The 24,213-nt window shown below is 41.6% G+C and overlaps 2 protein-coding genes across 9 annotated transcripts in view; one reads left to right on the forward strand and one right to left on the reverse strand.

Moving 5' to 3' along the window:
- Positions 1-6,349, reverse strand: part of LOC110977853 (mitogen-activated protein kinase kinase kinase kinase 4-like) — a 63,119-nt gene extending 56,770 nt beyond the window's left edge. For 3 of the 5 annotated variants that reach the window (XM_022232343.2, XM_022232345.2, XM_022232341.2), the window contains exons 1-2: positions 5,923-6,349; positions 5,226-5,291 (exon numbers count right to left, since the gene is read on the reverse strand). In XM_022232343.2, coding sequence (XP_022088035.2) covers positions 5,226-5,291; positions 5,923-5,970 — 114 coding nt within the window. In that variant the 5' untranslated portion in view covers positions 5,971-6,349. The remainder of the gene's footprint in view (positions 1-5,225; positions 5,292-5,922) is intronic. The other 2 variants (XM_022232342.2, XM_022232344.2) reach the window with 1 other exon arrangement.
- Positions 6,350-7,791: 1,442 nt separating this feature from the next.
- Positions 7,792-24,213, forward strand: part of LOC110977921 (uncharacterized) — a 30,599-nt gene continuing 14,177 nt past the window's right edge. The window contains exons 1-9 of one of the 4 annotated variants that reach the window (XM_022232457.2): positions 7,792-7,934; positions 12,365-12,517; positions 17,938-18,208; positions 20,636-20,840; positions 21,528-21,645; positions 22,019-22,118; positions 22,585-22,676; positions 23,302-23,401; positions 23,834-23,932. In XM_022232457.2, the coding sequence (XP_022088149.2) occupies positions 18,095-18,208; positions 20,636-20,840; positions 21,528-21,645; positions 22,019-22,118; positions 22,585-22,676; positions 23,302-23,401; positions 23,834-23,932 (828 nt within the window). In that variant the 5' untranslated portion in view covers positions 7,792-7,934; positions 12,365-12,517; positions 17,938-18,094. Of the gene's footprint in view, positions 7,935-12,364; positions 12,518-12,616; positions 12,772-17,937; positions 18,209-20,635; positions 20,841-21,527; positions 21,646-22,018; positions 22,119-22,584; positions 22,677-23,301; positions 23,402-23,833; positions 23,933-24,213 lie in introns of those variants that run through there. The other 3 variants (XM_022232455.2, XM_022232458.2, XM_087145831.1) reach the window with 3 other exon arrangements.

A 24,213-nucleotide genomic window follows, 5' to 3' on the forward strand; every position in this document is an offset into this window, starting at 1 on the left:
GGCGCTTTAACGGCCTACTCAATGCCGGTTTTCAACATAAGTGTTTTACATGTATGTCTGCACATATTGCGGGTCTTTCCAAAATTTCAGGGTTCGATATCTACAGTCCTGAATGTACATGTACAAGGCTTGCCCTGGTGCTTTGAACTGATTCTCAGCAAAGAATACCAGAATTTAAATTGGCCATTATGAAAAGATTCCGACGTGCCTTTCAGTGTTGGACATGATCTGCAGCATGGTCGCTGGAATTCTCCCGCTGACAACCAAAACATGTACATGTACGTGTACATACATGTATGTACATGAACTGGTATCTTATCCTAAGTGTCAGTGAGCCTTTTACATGTACATGTAGGTTGAAAATTGTTTCACTATTCCCTTTGCCCACTACACATCAATGTGGTGAAATGGTCCGTGTAAATACATGTACACGTATGTACAAGTACATGTATGTACATGTACATGTACATTATATAAACAGAATAATAGCTTGTGGTAATCTCGTTACGGACATTTTTTAAATGATAATTTTTTACTGACACCAGCCATAAGAAAATTCCCATGAATTCAGTTCAGACAGCATGTCTTCTCGACAACAGTCCGGGCATTAAAAACTGTAATCCTTTGCGGCGAGGGAGCAACGATGCCAGACACACAATTCGACGCTGGTGTAGCAAATTCACACACACAAAAAGCCGTACAGGGCACACATGGGCACAGTTTTGACCTTGCTTTGACAAGAATCTTTTGTGCTTGCCCGAGGGTGCATGATGCCTGACAATGATCCAACTCTTGAGGGTGGTACCCTGCACCTATTCAAGAACGCAGCACAGACATCTGAAGGGAAGCTGTCGAACAATTTATCACGCTTTTAAAAAGCAGATGTACTGTACAATGTACCATGTATGTTTGGTAGCAATGCCTTATTGCATACATCTGTACATATAGACGTGCGTAATTTGAATAGAATTTTTTTAACGTCAGTACACAGTGTAGTGATTAGTCCTAGGTATTGGTAAGTTGTTTGATCTTCTGGAACGGTTACATTATATTAAAAAAAAATCTCTTTAGCAACGGTTATCACCAGTTGGTCTATCGAGATACTACACAGTGAAAACAAAATGCGGCACAACGAAAAAGGTTTGTGTGCGCATGACTGAGAGTGGACAGCTGGGTCTTTGAGTGGGTGTTTGGGCGGCTGGATGGGTGTCTGGGTGGAACTTAACCCAGTGTGTGAGTTTTTATTTGTTTACATGTAGTTGGGTGTTTGTGGAGGTATTTGAGGCGATTGTTTTTCCTGGGGTTTTGTTAGGATTCCTGGCTGGAAGCTGTAAGCACTGTAGGTCCGCGCTGTAGCTTAGTCGAACTCGTAAGGTCAAGGGATTAAATAATTATTGCATTAACGAGAGATCTAAGCTATGTTTACAAACTAAGTAGTGCAACTTACTGCTCAATGTGACATGTACGTTAAAGCAGGAGTAAAGTAGGCCCATCTTTCTACTCAAGCTTGCAGAGAGATTCTGACAACTCACAAGCTCATTTCAGCTGGACTCGAGCCAAAATGTCCACTTCCAGCTCACCGCCAACGATGTCTCAAACAAACGACATGCACCTTAATTAAGAATGTACTGACAATTATCTGCAATGCTGCTTGAAGCGCATGAACACATGTATCTTGGAAGCACTCTGCTGAAATGAAAAACCTACCGTTATCTCTATAAAGGTCAAATCCATTCAATTTGGCAAAGAAAATTGGGAAACTTACATTTTGATAGAAGCATGGATCAACAAAAAGGCTGTAGAGATTTTTTGCCCGTGCACTGATATTGCTGGATACCTCAATTACCGTCACAGACAATGTTTTCAAAAACTTGCACAGAATGTGAATTCCCTCTAACACAGACTTAACACAAGGAAATTCAGCCACAATTGACAAAACAAAATCAGTGATCAGTGAGACCAAACCTGTCATTTGAAAAGTAATTGAACTTTGCCTCCGGGCTACACAAAGGGAAGGGGATATCTTTTACAGAGCTTGTTAGAGAGAACTGTCTAATTTGGTTTCCATCGGACTTTATGCCCATATAATAGGGGCCCACCTGAAACCATTAAGGACCATGCAAGTACCCGAGTATATGTTTGCTGACCCAAATCACAATACATGTACATGTACTCCAGACTTGTCAGTACACGGCTAATCTGTGAGCGGGCCATGCACAGGGAAAGGGTACTGACTGGCAACTTCAAACATTTTGTATGCATGACAGGACAACGTAACTATATGGTAGACATGTACATTGTACATGTTGAAAGACATGTACAGTGCAAGTATTGGTACATGTACCTGTCACATGTGAGCATTTCTCTCAGGTTTCAGCAGCTTACATGTATATGTACATGTATGTACACACATTTACATGTACATGCATTCACAGGCCTTCACAGATGTGCATGTACATGTACAGTACATACAGTGTACATGTACATGTGACAGACATGTACATGTACCAGTGCATAGAACAAAGGGGTAAATTTGTACATGTATAACATGTACAAGCTCTAGTGCTATGATGCAAGAACAGTGTATGTAAATTTTCACGTAAATATAATCAACTCTCTTTACAAAGAACACTACCAGAAAACAGATATACATGTCAAGACTACATTCCGAGAATCCCGGTTTCTTTTTTTTGATGTTTTTTGGTTTTTCCACTCCTTTTATAACAAAGTCCAGGTTATAAAAGTAATTTTTCTGGTCACTTTTTCTTTGTTATAATTAGAGTTGACTGTATTTCTGTATCTGTACGGTGTACATGTAGAAGCATGAAGTGTACTGGGATATTAGCATGACTGGTGACCTCCACCGCGGGATGTCCTCTAACAGCCCTGCTCTAACATGGCATATCTTTCTGGTGCGGTAACCTGGGATGTCCCAGGTGACAAATGTCACACACCTCCAGTTCCTGTTTCCGGGATATCCCCGGTGCACCATCCGCATGCTTTTTTACCCAAGGAAATTAGTCTGAAACCAAGTTCAACCCAATAGTCCGTTTGTGATCCCCCGTTACTCAGAGAATGCCGTTGACTTCCACGGTATCCAAAGATATCATAAAACAAGACGTGCAGAACCCAACAGAACAAGATTCTTCTACATGTACATGTATATAGCCCCTAACCCGACATAGTACTACGAATTACTAGTTGAAGTAAAATGTATTATTCAGTCCCGTCGCTTGTAAGGGGACGTGACCTTATTGTTCTCTGAAGCCATAAGATAAAATAGAAAAGACAATGTACCATACAGTGCTGTGGCACTGTGAATGCATGGCTTTATTGTTCTCTGTACCAGTAACAATGGAAGTAACCTAGCCAGAAGTAGTAATCTGTAGCGCTAGGTCCTTCAGGCTCAGGCTATTACTTAGTATTTTGTAGTAACGTGTAGTGTAAGCCAAACAATATGCTTGGCGGTTAGGGTTAGGCTACGGCAAACTCCCACGTAACCTTCAACCTTCGTCCCAATGAAAGGGCACGTGCGCATGCATTCATTGCTCTTCATCCACTTCCCTTCTCAACCCAAGGAGCGACACCCAGAGCAAGAAGGAGTTCACACGGGCCAGAGAGATCTCCAGCGTGTTTGCCGAACCATTAACACCGGCAACAGGAATATTAGTCCACGTGACAAAAACCAGCGGCGACTGGAAGACGCGGAGTTATCCCGGGCAAGCAAAAACAGGAAGCGGGAAAATATTGGATGTGTGAAGAGAAAATAAGGGCGTGCAAGAAATTCTCGCACATCCGTGTACCGTACATGCACGTACAATTATGAACATGCCAATTTGCGTTCCGGTACATCAGGGGAATTGCAACCCACTGGCCCAAATTTGGCAAAGCGCAGAGAGTGAGCCTAATGAAAGTTCCACGGAGCGTTTTCTTCCCCTGATTACAAACTCTTACATCGATGACGTTTGTCAGGATTGTTCGCGGGCCTCCAGGAAATGCACATACGGGCCATGCGCCAACTGCCCATATTCATTTCACAATCCAATGCAGCAACACGTGAAAAGGTTAAACGGAATTTAGAAAGCAGGAAGAGTGCTTTCAAATAAATGTGTGAACGAACCTCGCATCGTTTCAAGAACTGAAACGCGGAGGGTTTCACCACCCTGCTGCGTTTTTCCTTTTTGAAGGAGATCACTCATACATGTTCCGGTATTTACATGTTACATGGTAAGAATCTTTCATATAATTCTCGTGAGATTCAGCAATTGGGACGATTGATGACTTCCAAAACCTTCATCTTACTTATAAGCAATTCATACATGTCATCACGTGTGATCATACAATGGGTCATTCCATGAGGTTGGGCACAATTTGTAATGGTGTCAACTGTTACATGGGTTCCGTACAAATGAACAGCTATTTCCCTGCATGTGGATTCCAAATTGACATTGTTATACATCTTGCTACAATGCTAGGCTGGATACAGAGGTGTGTTATTTTTACAGAGTAAATGACCTACTCTCCAGGTCATGACAGGTGGTGAAAGTTGTGGAGGTAACTAGAAGGACACCGTCACAAATTGTGCCCCAACCTCATGGAATGACCCACTGCGATAAGCAATAATTAATGAAGAAATAAACATCTGAACTTCAGTAAGATAAACAGAACATAAACATCAAGGGAAGTTTGTCCGAATTCCACAAACCAGCAAGAGACCACTCGCCGCAGAATAAAGGAATAAAATTAGCTGTAACAGGCCCCCAAAATATTTTAAACAGTCACAGGGATTTGTTTCACTTTGATTATTAGTAAGAAGAAACGCACTGTTTATGTGAAATGTTTACAAAAATGCATGGTAGTTGTGTAAGCTGTGAAACTGCTTGTGTGGCCACATACAGACAGGTAAATGCTTTATAGGGTTCTGTCTTCCCTTTTTTGGGGGGGTTGAGGTGGGGAGTTCTTCACAAAAATGACTTAACTATCATGCTGAACCATCACATGGATATCTTTCGGACCCCAAATTTACAGAATGACCCTTCCACCTTGTCAACAACCAACGTGCACTATTAGTAACTGGGGTGTTACAGCGGGACGACAAGCTGAAAAAAATATTTCCAGAGGCCTGGAGTAGGAATAGATCAATTATCTCCCGAACTGATGACAGAAGGGACACAGGTTTTACTTTCAAAAACCAATTGACGGTATTCACTTTCTGTAACGCTCACCTTATACACCTGACCGTAGGTTCCATTGCCGACCACTTCCATCAGGTCAAAGATTCCGGCCGGATCCTGACGTTTGACAGAAACAGGGACAAATATGTGACCAAATTAGTCTGAAAACTCGAGGTTGTGATAATCTTACAATGGAAAAAATCCATTGGAAAAAAATGCAGTATCCCGACTACGAGCAGTATGGTTGAAGGTACATGTACCAAATAAGAAATGAGGATAAGAAAAACAGAGGACCGTGAAACATTTTGCGTTTTCTCAAAATACAATGAACTTCATGCATAATTTACTGGAACAACCAAAAAGGGCGTATGCTTCTGTCTTACTTAAATACCAGAGTTTATACACGCAAGTAGTACTACAGCCAGTGTAATTAGGCTACATGTAGCTAGACTTTATTTTTTAATGTACCGGGTATGGCCTACTTTAAAGATGCAAAAATGTTAACAAGCCAGAGGGGCAATTGTGCAGTATTCTCTGCAATCATTTAAGCCTTCTCTCCTAAATATTCAAGACATATGGCACTGCATTGTTCTTGCACTGTGCCGTGTACGTCCCATCTGCCCATTGTTCAGTACCGGCTTATGTTACCCATTCATTGCCAGCACATTAGGCCCTATGGCCCACACAGGCCAATTTAAAAATGCAGGTTGCATTATTTCTTTCTACAAACGTAAACAAAAAATCTCACCCTTAAACTTGACAGATCAATGTCGTCCAAACTCCGCATTGCTGCCATGTTGATGCTGAAAAAAGGCAAATTTCTGACGGTCGATACGACAATTGCGAGTTCGTCAAGTCCTGAACATCGCCTTGAGTGTACAAATCAGTGAAGGGCCTTCGAAGATCATAAACACAAATTTAGGCTATCTCTTTCCCGATTTTTTTTTCTCCGATCTGTCGCAGCCTGGTTACAAATCCATCAACGCGGGAATGCACACAACAAGCAAATGTGTGATTGGAGTTTGAAAGTGGGCCAGATTTGGGGGTGACTAACCACCCACTTCCGCTTAGGAATTCCGATCGAATCTCAGCGTGATTCACGACGAAAAATTCTCCGCTTTAACCATCATCCGTGCATTAATCACAGACCATCCATGCATTGTGTGCGTGCATTTCACTACTTGCATGTAAAATTGACGGGTATTCCTGGTACCCGGCGAGTGTCGTCTATATTGCAAATTGCCACACGCCCCAAATAGGGGGCCAACGATATGAGGATTGAGGGCGGCCTTTTCCTCCGAGCAGGGTCAGAGCCAGGGAGATCATGGTCTGGGGGAAGTGTTTTTCCGGCCAATCAACTACCCTTTGCTACCCCAGCCCTCAACAGTGGGGTTGATGGACTGCTAGATAGCCAGAAATACTTCCTGACAGTTTGTAAACACACGAAAAAATCATTAAAAAGTAAAACCACAAGTGAATAACTGCAATTTGAGCTTTTGTTTGTTTTTAGGTTAATATGCACACCGAGCAACGACCTTTTCCAAATTGTTGGCAAAAGATTGAACAAAACTATTCTCAAGGCTTGAAAGAAATACTTTTTGATGGGATAAGATTCCAACTGAAAGTAATGCTATCCAACTTTTGTCCGATATTTGAGAAGGAAAATATAATAAAAGGAAGCGGGTTCGTTTTAAACTTCTTTTTCAAACAATACACAAAATTTGTTTTTAATGTATCACTGTGCTTCTTTCAGTTTCAAAAAATACTAATGAACATAAAGAAAAGTTCATTGACTTTTTAAAACAACACCGTGCCGTTGTTTTAAAGGAACTATTTAATTATTTAAACAACAACAGCGAGATAGGTTTATCATTGATGGAACATTTTCATTAGATTTATGTTACGACCCGCCCAACTCAAGTTGGCCTCACAGCTCTCCTGACAGTACCGGAGTATGTTATCTTTTTAACATGTCCTGTAATTTGTTAAAAAATGTAATTTTAAGGCATTTGGGCATATTGGTGGAACTGTAAAATATACTTTGTTTTTCAGTAACACATTGCCTGCATAAGGACTAACTGCCATGTTGCCCACATCCTTTGCTTTACAGGTTGGGAAATAATAACCCTGAACTTGAAGACCACAGTTTCGCGTCTTTCGAAGACAGGCCCAAAAGAATGTGACTGAAAGAAAAGACAACTTTGGGAACTTCTGGAAAAGTAGCTTGACAAGCAGACTGTGCGTGTACTGGTTTGTAGGAGAGTAGAGAATTGCGGACAAGGGTGGGGGGGGGTTCCAACCGATAAATTAAAATCAGATGTCTCAATTCAACCAGTCCCGAACACCGAGCTCCTTGCTTTCCTCTGGGGATTCTTTTTTTTTATAATTAGCGCCATGCAGAATTTAAATTAGAGGTCTGGGAGTGCCCAACTAAATTTTACTTTTTTTGACGTTGGTGGGATGGGTTAGTTTTTTTGGCGTGTGACGTGAAGTAATGTGCAGGTTAGCCCCACCCTCCCTTAAAAAAATCCAACCGAAGCAGTACCACTTGGAGGCGCTGTTTATGGTCTCCAATGACATCAAAACTCCAAATCACGGTGTACCAAAGCGCGCGCTAAGCCCGCGGATATCGACCGGTAGTCAGTCCCGTGCCAGCAAACAGAATCTTTCGACTGAATGAACTACATGTACATGTAAGGAGTAGGATCTCACGTACACGTCGCAAAAGGATGCCAGAATAGCTCCTGAACCTACCAAATTGTGAGTAGATCGGTTGATATCCTTTTTGGTTTTGCAACTTTAAAAAGATCCCACTTTTCAGAGCAGGCTTTTAAGTTCTTGCTACAGCATGCACAATTCAATGTGGGGGCACGGGGTAGCGGCCGGTATAGGTATCGCACTATAGGTTGAACGTTATTTGATTGGTACGCAGGAGTAGTGCTTGGCAGCGCTTGATGACTTATGGACGGACATCACCGGTGCCAGTTTTCAGATTCCTAGAAACTAATTGACCCAGTGTTCATTTTAAAATGCTGCTTGGATGTCTCTTTAGGTTTATCATGGAGCTATTTTACTTTGTGTTTTGACTTTTAATGAGTTTTATGCTACCGTTTGGGCATCTTAAAATGACGCACTTCGGTTTTCCTTTGAATATTGTGGCGTGCTCGTACCAACATGGCCAACACTCACTTGCAGCCTTGAAAGTCACTCCTGAACAAGTTCTCAATCAAACAAAAATTTGGAAAGACAAAGCTTTTCCAGAAAGTTATCCCTGGGCAAAATGGTTAATTGTGTTATTTAGCAGCAAACTTAATTAATACAAATACTGTGGGGCATACATTTGCCCATAAAGCTGTAACCAGCGGCTATGAAAGATTGTCAGAGGCAGCCTTCCATTGGCCCACCTCCAAGCCAGGATTGCCGCACAACAGCGGAGTGTTCTCTTGGTGTATAAATTTGTTACGGAGTCCTTCATCACGAGTTTCTTATAAAATGGATACAAAAAGCAATGGCATGCAGAAAACACCTCGGAGATAACAAGTTTTCTAAATAATTAGTTTTGGGAACGGTTGCAATAAGGTGCACATGTGATTACATTTTCGTGGTTCTGGAGTCACTGAATTCATGTTTTAACTCATAAGACCAATGGCTTTTTTCATCTGCGTGCAATAATAAACGTAAAATATTTGATTACATATATGTGATCAAAATATAAAATATTTGATATCAGACATTGCCAAGTATATCTTAAGCTGAGTACATTTTTTCCAGTGACCAAATATGATCACACAAAAGGCCTCACTTCTGCCACGTTGGGACTCCTTAATTAATCGTAAAGGAGCTATTTTTCCCAGTGCTGTCATCCAAGTCCCCTGCTTTTCCCAGTTGGTTTATTTTTCCCCAAATGGCTGGATAACAGAAACGAAACGTTGCATTTTTGTTGACCAACAGGGTTCCATAGTCCCTGTGACTGGTCATAAATGGGCCTAATCCTCTCTCCCCCCCATATTTATTGCAAAATATAATAACCACATGCATTTTGGTGGGTAAGATTTATTTACTTACAGTTTTATTTTGTTGCATTGAATTTCATTTTGATAAATTTGATCCATGATGATTATTGAACATTATGTATTTTTTCTATGAAAAGTAAATTAAAGGCCGAACGTGTTACCGAATCAGCCATATAAAGCATTACAACTGTTTAATTCAAGGTTGTCCAAAATTTTATGAAGTTGTTTGTTATAACAACAATTTTTCTTTTCTTTTTTTTTTGTAAATTAAATGCATAAAATTCAGTGTCAGAAATGACACTTTTTTCACCAAAGACTTTGTTTCTGTCAAGATGGTTAATACTTTAATCAAGGATTTTTCCCCCTTTCCATTTTTCATAAAAATTTCTGTAAATGAAAGGTTTGAGAATCTTGAATTTCAAAAGATTTTGCCCTACTATTGAGAGTTCTCAAAAGAAAACTGCATTTTCTCAAAGTGGTTAAAACAGTTTACTTGACTGAAAAAAAAGCAACCAAATAATTGGCTGATCAAATTATTTATTTAGCTACTGAATACAGGCATTCATGAGCCCAAGATCATTTACCGTATATTGGCAGTAATATTGTTGTACTGGGGTTACTGTTAATCCTTGACGCCCATCAATGGTCACCCCATCAATTAATACAAATTTTTCATTTTCACCAAGCACAATTGCGTCATTTCGATCAGAGACACTGGAACCATTAGCTCAAAACAAATGGATGCTTCAATTTCCAATATAATTGGTTTTGCTTCAAAATGAAACTGTGAACCTGTACAAGCACGTCACACTGCAGTGGACTTAATGAATATTTGATCATGGATGAGGCTGATATTAATGGCCCCAAAAAAGCTCTTCTAATCTGACATTCGTATTTACAGGTAATTCGTCACAAGTGAGGACCGCAAAACTAATCGTTTTTTTTACCCATCATTCGGTCCTGTGAAAAGAATTAATAACAATGTACACGTGCAGGAAGGGCTCTCTAGATGAAATATATGTACCTTGTACCTGCTTGAAACTACATGTACATGTAACAACCTTAGTCCATCTGTAATTTTTTTCCCTTCAATTTATACGTCTTGTACAGGGTACTGTGGGAACTGTTATTAGGGACCAAGTGTTTCTCAAACTTAGGGGGAGGGGCCTACACCTCTGGAGGAGGTGTTCCAGAAATTGCTTGGGGGGTGTGGTTAGGGTCCTGCCTCCTGTCTCTAGTGCGGGTTTCAGCGTTACAGAAAACAGAATGATCAAGAAAAATTTAAATGCTTCGCTCTTTGAATACCGCTGACGATGAACATGTACACATCCTTGGTCAGGTGTGGTGCTACCCTGGCAGAGGGAAAGAGGGGGGGGAGGTAACTTGGATGAGAAGTTGCAAAAAAGAAGTTTTTTTAATTTCAGTCACTGGTTGCCCTGTCCTAAAAGTCAAGCCATTTTTTTTTTAAATTGATTGACTGATTGGACTCGGGTCCAGGTTCATCTCAGACACTATTGATACATGAGGATGAGTTGAAACTGACTGCTGGAGCTGAGGCTACCGGTAAGTCTGTCATCACCGCGTGTCTGCGTATTTGCATCAGGAAAAGACGTGAACCCACGCAACGGTAGCTCTGGGGACGATGTGGAAGAGGCTGTCATTTCACAGGGCTCTTGTTTTTATCCTGTTTGGCTTGAGATGGATTATTTTTTGGTAGAATATCATGCATGGAGTTTTACCGGATAAAAGCCCCGCCCAAAATTTTTCCTGGCCATGCGGCTACAGTTACATGTACAAGCAGACAGCAAACCATAATTATTTTGTCAGGAGCCTAGAAGCGTGCAGTCGTGCATGCAAGCAATAATACCCCTTTGGTCAAATCAATTTTCTCCATGGTGAGCTGTAGTCATTAGTAGAGTATGCCATTTCATCTTCTGTACATGTAAGTGTATGTTGTCAAAAAGGCCCAAGATTCCAGGATTGCCATGGAGACTGCAGTTGTTGCTGGTAATGACAAAGGTCATCCGTGAGGGGTTAGGAAGTCAACAATTTTTTCAGTAAGCAGAATCAAGCACGGGAAGGCAAGGCAAATATTTCAACTTCAGCAAGTAAATTCTACCAAAATGAGGGTCCCGTTTCATGGCTTTGCCCAGCTGTATAGAAAGTAGTGCCAACTTCAGACTTTGGAACCAAAATGGCTGCTCATTATGCGTACAGTACAGCATGCCGCTATCATTGTCCATGTGCTCTGACGAATAATCCACCATTTTGGTTCCACATTTGAGACACTCATGTCGCAACTCTCTCTATAAACAGCTCTCTCTTTGCCAACCATGGAAGTCAACTCTTCAGATAACATTCAATGCTTTGGCCAAGCAAATACCAGTGCCGGTATATTAAGGCACAGATCCTGGTAAAAAAGTAAAAAAAACAATGCAATGAAAAGGCAGGTGAAAACACTTTTATTTGGATGTTGCTTTGATTATTTACATACGTGTATATCCCGTTCATATTTTAGGTCTGAATTTTTATTTACCCAAAATATTAGTCAACTGATTTGTGTCAGGATTTCTGCTCATTTGAAGCATTAACCAAGCAACCGAGTCAGTATTGTCAGTAATAGGGCCTCTGGCATCAGTTAATCTCTGTTTGAATGGTCACTGAATGGCTGCATTTATGCGTTTTGAAAAGTGAGATTTTGGGATTTTTTTATCAGGGTTTGTGGCACACACAAGTTCAGTTCCCCTCATTACTTGCAGTTGTTTGGACTGTTTCGAAGCCGTTGCTTCATCAGTTTTTATCCTTGTAAGGGTGGGTTCATTGGGTTTACAACGTTCATGGTTGGTGGATTTTGACAGACACAGGATTGTGGAGCACAGTTTCCATCCTGATCCTGTTCAAAAACCAACAGGACAACGTATATTGGCAGATGAAAAGTTTCTGCCGAACGCCGCACGTGAGGGTGTACGTGTGTTCATGTACATGTATGTGCAGACGCGTTCATGTACGCGTACCTGTGTGTACATGTATGTAGTAGTGTAAGGCAGGTTTAGACTCTGGGCTACGGTACAGGCAGACACTGATGCACATCCCAATGGCCGTGTGAACATTCACCGTGCATTTTGTCAGACCAGTCTCACAATTTCAAGCGATTCTCCTTGCTGTCTACCTGTGCAGTCTTGTCAACAGTTTGGTTACCACGGCGACGCTCCACCACGCTCCAACAGCGTCCCCAAGTTCCAGGGTTGAAAGATGGATGTGCACACTCCACCTCTGCTCTGTGCTGTCGCTTGAGGCGAGACCAGTCATGCAGCCAAAATGTTCAAACAAGTCAGTGGGTGTTGATAATGCCCTGGTGCTCTCCGTTCCATCCAAGCGCTTGTGTGCATTACGTGTATTTGACGCCTGAGTGACACATTAGAATTATCCTATCATTGCCGAGCATTGCAGCTCATTAAATGCAAATTACGTGTAATTTGGCCCGGCAAGTTGCCAATTCGTTTGTCTGCTTCAGCATCAGCTTAGCTTATTTGGCATGAGGAAATTGATTTTGTGGAGGAAAGTCAGCTCCTCTGAAAGTGAAGGTAGGTTTTTCTAATTTTTGGACTTACATGTAGTGTGTGCCGCAGTCATGTATCTTCATTGCTTTAGACCAGACAAGGGAAAGCTTCAATTGTGCAGCGATTTTGGTGCCACTCATAATGATGCATCACACTGTAATTTGGCGTCTTGCTCTCTGGATCAATCGTTGTAATCTCTGCATTCCATCTTTGTGCACTTGTAAAATATGCATGAAGACCTTGATGATACATCAGGCCAAGGTCTTAGCACTAGACTGGCCTACGGATTTGATTTTATCTGTAGCACTGAACCAGCCTACAGATTCCAGTAAAAACTGCTCTGCGCACCAGCACTTGCCGGGCCGACTAGTTAAGAAATACTTACCTGCTTGAAACTGTCATTTGTCATATTTGTAAAAGATGAATAAAATAAACGTGAAATACGGGCGATTCACAATAGCGCACCTCAATGAGTTTGCAATGCATTGGCCAATCACAATGCGCGACATCTGTCGACCCTTCCTAAATGCGCATGGGGTCGACAGCTTTCGCGCATTGTGATTGGCCAACGCGTTGCAAACTCTTGGGGGCGCTATTGTGTAACGCCCGTATTGCTTGTATGCTTTGTTTATTGGTAATTGTAACCATTTTTAATCTTCCACTTTTACATGTAAGTTTTAAAATTGAATCATGACCCCAGAATAATGGTTGAAATAATGAAGTGGAAAAAATCTAGTCAGAATCAGTGTTTCTTAAAAAAAAATGTGTCTAGTGGGCAAGCGGAGATTCCTGCAAAAAAGTACAAAAATAGGTTAACTTGCCTTTCCGGCTCGTTAAAAGGATACGTACTAGCATACTTGATAAAGAGGACGAGTTACGAACTGGTTCATGTACGGGTAGCTGTTCATTTTGGATTTCAAGCAAAATTTCAATATGGATTGGGGGGCTTAACGAGGGAATGGAAAATTCACACTACGCTCACAAAGGGCTCACTTCACAAGTTGGTACATGGACAATGGGCCGAGTCTCAAATGAAGGCTAGAAAGTACCATTAATAATGCACGAGCTCTTCCCCTGCCTGTCCAAAAGCAAGCGTAAACACCTGCTACAAGTCCATGAGACATATTCAGTGATAAATAGTTCACAGTCTGTGATATCACGTCACGGACTTTGCTCATAAAAAATACATACTCGTACGGTAGATGTATTCATTGTTCACGACTAATATCGTACCTAAAATACTGCCGATATACAGTATACGCGTATTGTGTATAAGTGGGCAGAAACATACCTAATTTTCTTAACAGAGTGAAGTATCGCACAAATTGGCAGTTTTCACATTTCACTATTCAAATAGCAGAACGGCTGCTTCAATATGCCAAATGTACAATGTATTTGGGTCAGTCCATGAGGTTGGGGCGGAATCTGTGATGGTGTCCTTGTTACATCCAAAACTTTCACCACCTGTTCATGACCTCAAGAGCAGGTCGTTTGACTCTGTAAAAATAACACACCCCTCTGTATTCAGCCTTGCAAGATGTATAACAATGTCAATTTGGAATCCACGTGCAGGGAAATAGCTGTTCGTTTTTATGGAACCAGTGTAACAATTGACACCATAACAAATTGTTCCCCAACCGTGTACAAGAGAAGTAACTCATCAACCATTTTGTGAAATGATTGTAAACTTGTACCATTTTGTGGTTCATGTACTTGTTCAAGTATAAACGTGTACAAATGTACATACCGGTATGTACATCATTTGTAGCAGGCTGTGCCACCATTGTAAATTGAATATAGGGTTTCAGCTGACAAATTCGTCAAACTGCAGCCGGTGTTTTTGCTTACTGCGCATTTCCACAGATGCCGATATCTATACTGAAGTGCTAAATTTACATGGACATTGTACTGTGTGATTCTTGCCCGAAATTGCTCAAGATTATCTTTCAAGTTGGTACATGTGCCATAACACCGTTTACCAGGAATGAGAGTTTTATTTTGCCATTTTTCTGTCAGTCACACGTATCTTTCGCAGAGAAATTATGAGACTTAAGTGTTTAATGTACCGTGCGAACCCTCAAAATGAAATTTGTAATCAAAGTTTGATTTAGTGCAAGCTTTGCAGTTTTGGTATCACTGGTTCTTAGCCTGAATGAACCACAGCGTGACTAACTGACGTTTCGGGACCAAATTGCAACCTTCTGCCCATAATCATGGTAATAAACAGCCAGCAAGCCATTTTAGATAGCTCTCCACAGCCCTGTGCAGTGCATCTGACATGCACCAGACCACTGCTTCCATCTGACATGGCCATCTGGATGGCTATAATCTCAAATCACTCTGCCTGTCTTCTGTGCAGATATTTGGGTAGACCCATTGATGAATCCATAACCCATTTTTTCGTGGGGGGGGGGGAATCATTTGGGCACAAATGATTTGGAAATTTCTTTACTTTAACTTAAATGTCCCTACAGACAGATTTGGCTAAAAAAAAAATTTTTACATGATTTTTAAAGGAAGGGAAGTGAAAAAAGTCACCCAAAATTGTCTTTTTCTCGTGATCCCCTCCCCCATTTTTTTTCTCTTTTGGGGCACCATAGCCCACAACCTCCTCCCACTCCCCTCCCCCCCCCATCAGCCATTGCCAGGCAGGGCGTTTACATTTGTAAGCTGGAGAATGGGTAAGAACACCAGTGGACTGTTTCTTAAAATTATGATGCATTTTTAATGGATGACTGAACAGGCTAGATACACGTGGGATCAGTGCGCGCTTTACATGTTAGTCAGATGGCTTATTGCGTGCGAGCAAATGCACGCTGAATTCCCGGATGATACAGCACCCAGACATTCGTGTCGTGAGTGCCCAGGAGTACAGCGGGGCCAGCAATCAAAAATGTGCAAAGGTTCATTCATTCGAGTTGAATAATTAACGACAGGAAGGTTTTACCCTGTTCATTGTCAGTTTGAACCGACGGACGGGCGTGCGCTGCTAAGCCAGATGCAGAAGTCAACAACCATTTGCCACAGCTCCATGAGTCGGCAAGTAAGAGCCCACTCATTGATATAAGACTTTGAACCACCTGCTTCAAATTATGTTAAGTGCAAGGCAGCCTGTGCGCTCATGTGCCCGGCCGCGAGTCTTTAACAGCAGGAACAAGCTGACTGCTTTTGACCCTGTAGGCGATATTTTTGCTTTTGGGAAACACATGTGGGTAATTCCAGAAATTAGTGGTCCAAAAGTGTGACATTTTGGTGACCCTGTTACACCCGACCTTTGTTATTTGACGTGGAAATATCACTGGAATTGATTTCAAGCTATTACTATTTGTTTGGCAGGTAATTTGCATTAATTCATTCATCACTTGTGGAAATTAGAAAATGATGTGACAGGGACACACACAAACATGGCCCCTAATTTCTGGAGTTACCCATCTCGCCAATATTTAAATAACAAAATGACATTCATTATAGAACAAATAGCAGTCTTAATAGGCCAGCATAGACATCCGAAAGCCTTGTTTTCACACCTGTTTTTGCAGAACTACCACGTAAATTCTTCTCAAATCCGAAGCTCCAAATGTGACAGTAATCTCAACCAATGAAAACTGAAAAGATGCTCCAGGCCTATGCCACCGGTATCTGGGCCTGTGCCTTGTGTACAGACGGCACAATCTCAAGGTTGCAAAGATGGATAATGTAGCAGTTAGAATCAGCAAAGGTTATCATTCATTTTAGGGTAATACCAGAAGTTAGAGGTCCAAAAGTGTGACCCTTTGGGCCCCTGTTACATCTGACCTATAAATGTAAGATGGAAATATCACCGGAATTGATTTTTACTATTACTGTTTGTGCGGCAGGTAATTTCCATTACTTCATCACTCTTGGTAATTAGAAAATGTGTTCTGAACTTACAAAATTATGTCAGATGAAACTGGCTCACGAAAAAAAAATGGACCCCTTAATTTCTGGACTTACCCTTTACACAAGTCAAATAAAGTTTGTTTCGTAATGTAGCAGTTATCAGTCACATAAGAGCATTACACGTACATGTACATGTATGTATAGCAAAGATTATCATTCACTTTACTGAAGTCAAATAAAGCCACAGTTGTTGAGCTGGACTTGAGTTGCTTTCTTGCGACCTGGAACGTGACTTGTAACGACCAGTTTTGACTTGTGACTTGACTTCGCGACTTGCAAAAAGTACATGTATGACCCGCTGCCATATCTGCCTGAAGTAGCACTATGATACATGTACACTGTAGATATTGAACCGTAAAGTGTAAGTACATGTACATACATGTAATTATGTTATAAAACTAGTGAGTGAAATTCGATGGTCCATAACTCCTAATTCTTCATGTTGACGTTTAGCCCAGCTCACATAGATACTGGTACATCTGTGAACAAAATAATGTGCGACTTGTCTTGTACATGAACTTGGACAAAGACATTGGTGACTTGCCTTGCGTGGGGACCAAATGACTTGTGACTTTCAAGACTTAATCTGTGATCAAATGGCTTGTGACGTGACAGAACTTGACCTTACATGTGTGACTTTATGACTTGTGACCTGACTTGGACTTGTAGAAAATGACTTGCTGCTATTCCTGCATTAAATACGCATTTTTAAGTTGGTTTAGTCTTGGGCTGCATAAATACATGTATATTGAATAATTTATGCGCTGCATTTTTTCAGTATTTATAGAATGAAGAAAAGAAAAGTTACAAATGTTCTTGATACTCTTAACCATTGTACATGTAATATCCAATTTTTATTAGTTCATCTGCTTAGTTTTGATTGGAGGTCCAGAAGCTGCTGAAACCAGACACAGACTACCGATTAACAGCCATACAGCACACTGCTGTGACTAATAGCTGCAATAGGTGATTGCTTATCATGGAGCGTCGCTGAACATTTTTGAAGGGCATAAATTTCATAAAGCAAAAATTTGTAATGTGTACTCGACACAGAGAAATACTGTCACCATCAACATACATGCATGCCTAGATAAGATAGAATCTCACAAATTATATAAATAAATTGGCCCTAGTTAATAAACGACTAGTAGCCATCATTAGGCAAAGAATTATGATAATAGCCAGAAGAGAAGTTATCTCCTTGGCCAATTACCTGTCAACCAAGTCAGTCAAACATCATTTTTTTTTGTTTACCTATCATAACAATAGGTTGCGCTGCTACCTTGTCAACAGTTTGACCGATGGGGGCACCGGTCCTTGTCCATCGCTAGGCAGCAGGATATCATTTATAAAGCTGCAACAGTGAGATTTTGTGCAGTTGGCTGTCGTTGACCGTCGCTTGCGGCCAGATGCCACAAGACCGAGGATGAGCGGCCGCCAATCCGTAACGGGCCGTAATCCGGACGACCAGCTGAAGGAGAGAGCCAGGATCTTGCAGCTGCTTAAGGACTCCAATCCGGAGTTCAGCGCCAAAAGGCGGGTGAGTGGAAGACTTGGATTTGCTTACTCTTGGAACTCTTCCTCTTTGAGCACTGAACTCTTTCTTTTTGGATGTCGGGACAAGGTGCACCGGCATTGTCATCTTTGGCTCTCTTTTGGTGGCATCTGTTGTCAAATATCTTGAGCCATCAGCTCAGCAGAAAGCATTCTAGTTTGGCAAAATTTGTTGAAAATACACGAAGTAGAGGAGCGGCAGGAATGTTCAGTGTATGAAAGCGTTTTACAGCCTTTGTAGTCAGATCAGCATTTGTGCTTTTTTCAAGGCCTCATTTCGTGGCTTGCTGTAGGTAAAGAAACTTGTGAATGCACTGTAAGCAAAAACTTGTGAATGCACTGTAAGCAAAAACTTGTGAATGCACTGTAAGCAAAAACTTGTGAATGCACTCTAAGCAAAAACTTGTGAATGCACTGTAAGGAAAAACTTGTGAATGCACTGTAAGCAAAAACTTGTGAATGCACTGTAAGCAAAAACTTGTGAATGCACTGTAAGCAAAAACTTGTGAATGCACTGTAAGCAAAAACTTGTGAATGCACTGTAAGCAAAAACTTGTGAATGCACTGTAAGCAAAAACTTGTAAATGCACTGTAAGCAAAAACTTGTGAATGCACTGTAAGCAAAAACTTGTAAATGCACTGTAAGCAAAAACTTGTAAATGCACTGTAAGCAAAAACTTGTAAATGCACTGTAAGCAAAAACTTGTAAATGCACTGTAAGCAAAAACTTGTGAATGCACTGTAAGCAAAAACTTGTGAATGCACTGTAAGCAAAAACTTGTAAATGCTCTGTAAGCAAAAACTTGTGAATGCACTGTAAGCAAAAACTTGTGAATGCACTGTAAGCAAAAACTTGTAAATGCACTGTAAGCAAAAACTTGTAAATGCACTGTAAGCAAAAACTTGTGAATGCACTGTAAGCAAAAACTTGTAAATGCTCTGTAAGCAAAAACTTGTGAATGCACTGTAAGCAAAAACTTGTAAATGCTCTGTAAGCAAAAACTTGTGAATGCACTGTAAGCAAAAACTTGTGAATGTAGCAGGAAGTTTGTTTCATTCAGACTCTTTCACAAAGCGAAGGATTTGGTCAATTTGGCTCTTTCCATATCTCGATAGGACTCTGTGTTTCCTGGGTTCATGCAGAATATCTTCACTAGTGCTGTAAGCACATCTTGGTTATCACAAGAACACATGTTGGCAGCTAGCAGAGCCGTGAAATGGAGCCCTGAGAACGAGGTGTTATTTTCATAGTTAGTGCAGCTTTTCTGCCGGTTAGTCTCAAGCAACTACTGTACATGTACCGGTACATGGAATCAACCCTTGCACTGCCCCAATTCCGTAATCTAGGTCATTCCAACTGCTGCCAGAGCTTGTCGAGTGCTCAATCAAACCAGCAGCGCGCTCTCTCAGGGTGACGCCTCGTTTGCCACTTCACAAGGCCCGATCGATACCCAAGGCAGGCCCTGATTACCTCTTGGCCTAGCTCTCCTTGTCCATCGACCCGCTAGCAGTTTGTGGTCATTAGGGCTGACAGTGTACGCTGTATGGATGCCCAATCAATATCCCCATTGTTGGCTTCTCGTGGAAATACACAGCTCTGACTCGAATCAGATACAAATGAGACTGTTATTAGTGAAGCCATTATGTAATAAATATATACATGTACACGATGTGTATGGACAGGTGTCTGTGTGTACGAACAAAGCCGTGCTGCCTTTTATCATACATATATTTAATTCACTAGAAGAAAACCGAATTAATTCTCAAAGCTGTTATCCTGTTCTCGCAAGCTGTTCATTGGCTTTGTGGAGGGCACTGTGCCTGCTCCCTGTTGTAAGGAATTAATTTTTGGAGGACGTAGAGTTGAAAAACTGTTTTACCAGCTTTTTTAAATTGTCTCTAAAGGGGAAGCTTGTGAAAAACGCCACAAATTAAGAAGACTAATGGACAGATTTCTGTTTGTAATCATTTTGTTTATTACAGTACGTCTTATTATTCTTTCATTTTGGCAATGGCCAAGTGACAGGCTAAACTGGTATCCAGCCATGTACCATTTATGAAAAGGCGCGGGGACCAGATCGATTTTAAATGTGGGAGGGGTTAGTATTTAGTGTCAAGTTTTCCCAAACTACCTCCTTTATTTTCCCTCCTTTTTTCCACTTGCCTCAAGGCCATTCAAAGTACATGTACATGTATGTAAGTATTTCATCCCACTGCCGAGGACAGTGCATGCAGCATTACATGAGATGAGACTACTGAACAAAATAACGGTAAAATACTGCCCTAGACTTGGAATCTTTGGCCGTCTGAGATCTTGTCACGGTGGAGCGGAATGCACAGTGTGTAATGTGGCATTCATGTACGTGTCTAGTACCAGAGCTAATGCATTCGAAATCTGATTTTCACGGCCCAGAACTATGCAAGTCCAGCCTCGCTCGCACGCAATGACTTTCCCATGAAACGGCCTTCACCCCCCAGCCGGGGGCCGCCCCCCGGAACGACTTGGTCCCAGGAGAGACACCGGCTGGCCAAGGAGAACCAGAAACTGCAAGAGGAGCACCAGCAAGTGATGCAGGCCCAGAAGAGATGGAGTCTGCCCTCCCCGTACACCAAGCTGGGTAAGGAATTCAACAGACGGAAACATGGATAACCCGATGGACTTTTTTTTTAATAATAATGGAAAGCTCTAGCACTTCCTGAAATTTTTGTCCCCTTTTGTTTTTTGAGGGGCGGTCGAAGATTCATGAATGGATGACCAAGGGGGAAAATGGCAAGGATTCCGTCTTCCTTCCTCAGGGAGTCTCAAGTTGAGTGCCCTCCTACCGGTGTGAGCCTTGAGCTGGACTGAGAGAGGGCACATTTTTCTTAGTAACGGAGGCTACTTTGGTCAGAATTGCACTTTTCTGGTTCACGAATGCCCACGAAATGCACGCCTTACGGTCGCATCGCTAACAACAAAATGAACACTCCAATCAACATGGCTCTTTTGAACCGATGAGGGGTTTTTCTGCTCCAGGTGGACATTCTTTTCAGTTACACCACCGAGGAAAGCTCTAATTAATTTCACAGATCTGCCAAGCACAAGTTAGCTAAAACAAAGATATATACCTAACAGCATCAGGTTACCAGCAAATTACAAATGCCAGGCAGTGCGCATTTCCTGTGATTGGCCTTAAACTGATTCTTCCTCAGTGCAAAAATTTTGTTAAATAGTAAAATCTGCGTAGCTGCATGGCCCCGAGTCTTCCAGATTTAATTTCCGGCTGAATGTCCGTTTCACTCTCTCCTTCCCCGGTAAATTTCAGAACCTATCGGCACTCGTCCACACAGCAGCGAGGAGCATTGGAAGGAGGACCTGGCCAATTTCGTCCTGAAAACCCAGGACCAGCTACCGGCGATGATAGCCAACCTGCAGCAGATGAAGTAAGGAAGAGAAAGAGAGAATATAAATCAACATGGGCTGGATTAAGGAAAAGTCTCACGACACCAGTTCTTTGCCTTGTAGGTTGGGCGGAAATTTGTAAACCAGCCAGCAAATCTTGGCATTTTCACTACCAGGGCAATAAAATATCTGCTCAAGTGAGCAGGAGGCCTTTATATCCTTTGCATCAAGAAACGAGATTCTGTAAATTAGTATTCCGAATGTCGGTCTAAGGTACACCATCTTCTAGGGCAGTTACCGTGGCTCAGTGCTTCTGCAGTTAGGAGCCCTTATGCTGGGTATGTTGGTAAATAACATTAGAGAGTTGTGAAATGCAGTTTCAGTACCCTCTTTTTTTGGTTTGTCCACATGAAGGGAGGAGCTTGAGAGGGAAAAGAAGGAGGTGGTGAACCGCGACTTTCTGCTGGCTGCACCGAAATCCTACAAGCCGTGGCAGATGGCCGATTATTACCTGGTGAGCGAGATTTGTCACCTTGAACCCTAGAAAAGCCCTGTAACCAAGCTTTCTTTTTTCTCTCCTTTTCATTAAACCTTTGTGGGCGCTGTCTCAACTGCTTTTCAGCACCGTTTCCTTACGTTTGCACTCACCGTTTTTCAGACTCGAGTTGCTGGAAAAACCTGTGGGTTCGCTGTTCTAACAGAAAGCATGCCCTGTCACCGACAGAAGTGTGATTGTAACAATCCTAATCACAAAATGCTTTGTCCAATTTGGTTTAAACTTGGTATGTGTACAAAGCACTGATGTCTGTTGGGGCATACCATGTTTTTAATAAAATCTCCTGTGGCATTGACGTCTATAAAGTTAAAAGAAAACTTTCCGTTTGAGGCATTTTGGCGACAACGGCTAAATGTATAATACCGATTTGTCTCACCTATCTCTTTGTTATCAAACTTTCCGTGTGTGTTTTTTTTTCTAATAGGTGAGGGATTTTCTGCTAGATCTCGTGGATGACGCTGTGGAGATTAGCGAGAGCAAACCCAAACCCCAGCCGTTGGAAGAAAAGCTTGAACAGTATCCTCTGACAAGAGAAATTCTGTTTCTTCTGCATGTTTCGATCCTTGTAATAAAACACCATGCGATCAGTATCATATCCAGGTTTTTAGTTGGGGGGGGAGAGTGGGCAATTTTTGTGTGTGAAAATGATTGGGATTTCTTACCCGTTAAAGAATCCCCACTCATTTTTTTATGCGTAAAAGAATCCCCCCCCCGAAGAGTAGTACTGCTTTCTAAAGTTTTGGCACTTTCGATTCTTAAAAAAACTTCGGTTTCCCCCATGCTCTGTTGTTTTCCAAACGAGATCTTGGCATTTGACTTGCATCTATTCAAGAATTTCAGGTGTGGGACAATTCCCAGAAGCTATGTAGTATACAGTCACGGTTAAACGCAGTGACTCTGCAATTTGTCATTTTCCCGGCTGGAATGCTTCATCTTCCTGACTTTTCCAAAAAATTTAGGGCTAATGAAAGATTGGATCGATACCAATGGCCAGAAATGAAAACCGATCAATAAGAGTTCTAACATTTGCCTTCTCAGCTAAGTCGACCTTCCTTTTTCTGCGTGCACACCAGCGTTGTATTTTGTGAAAGAGAGGGCAATTTTGCATTTGTTTTCCTGAGCAAGATTTTTTTGCATCTAGGCAAGTTGCCGTGGCGACTGAGCGGGAAGTGGAGGCGGCTCGGCAACAGCAGAGTCAAGAAAGAGCGCTGCAGTTGCTGGCTGAGGAGCTCGTCTTAGAGGCACGTCCAATACACGCCGTCAGTTGTTTTTTTGGGGGGGGCAGAAACTTCAATCTAGTCCTTAATTTGCCTTTGTCCAGCCATAATGGCATCCATATTTAATTCTGTTGGTCTTATTTTTTTTTGTTGCCAACCCTCTCTTGAATTTGCTTCTAAGAACAGAGAAAAATGATAATCTTTTTTCTGGGGGAAAAGCAAGTATTTATATTTTGTTTTCTCCCCGTTTTTCTTTAACAGACCAAAGTTCCGTCAAGGTCAAGAAATATGAGAACCATAGAATTAACTGCGGACTTTCTAATCCAAGTTAGAAAATGTTCTGGTGATTAGAAATTGCTGGGATTGGTTTGAATTGCAGTATATTTGTTACGTTGACAAAATACTTTTTTCATGTCCACCGCATGCAATTAAAATTAGACGGCTTTTTTTGTTTAGACGACCAATGCTGTCTCAAGGCAAACAGCCGAAGAGTATCTAAGTACTGAGCACTATGCACTGAGCCTGAAACGACAACTTGTCATGCAGTCAGCAGAGGTTAGTGAGTGGCAGTTGTATCAACCCCAGTGTGATATGGATATTGACTTCAGTGTAATATACACATATTGACCAGTATTCCGGGCACTAGTTCACATGTATGTGTTCACAGGGCTGCGCATGGTCCTGCTTGTATATTTCAATGTAAGGGATGGAGAGAAAAGGGAAGGGAAATCTCTGATCACTTGTTGGCCCAAGGGGGGACATTTGATTGACTGTTTTCTCTTGAATGCCGAGTGATATCTTGTTTTGAAATTGCAGTCCATGCTGCTGGTATCGCA

The sequence above is a fragment of the Acanthaster planci genome, linkage group LG14, assembly GCF_054643075.1.
Source record: "Acanthaster planci isolate LZ-2023a linkage group LG14, COTS_SCS, whole genome shotgun sequence".
Classification (NCBI taxonomy): domain Eukaryota; kingdom Metazoa; phylum Echinodermata; class Asteroidea; order Valvatida; family Acanthasteridae; genus Acanthaster; species Acanthaster planci.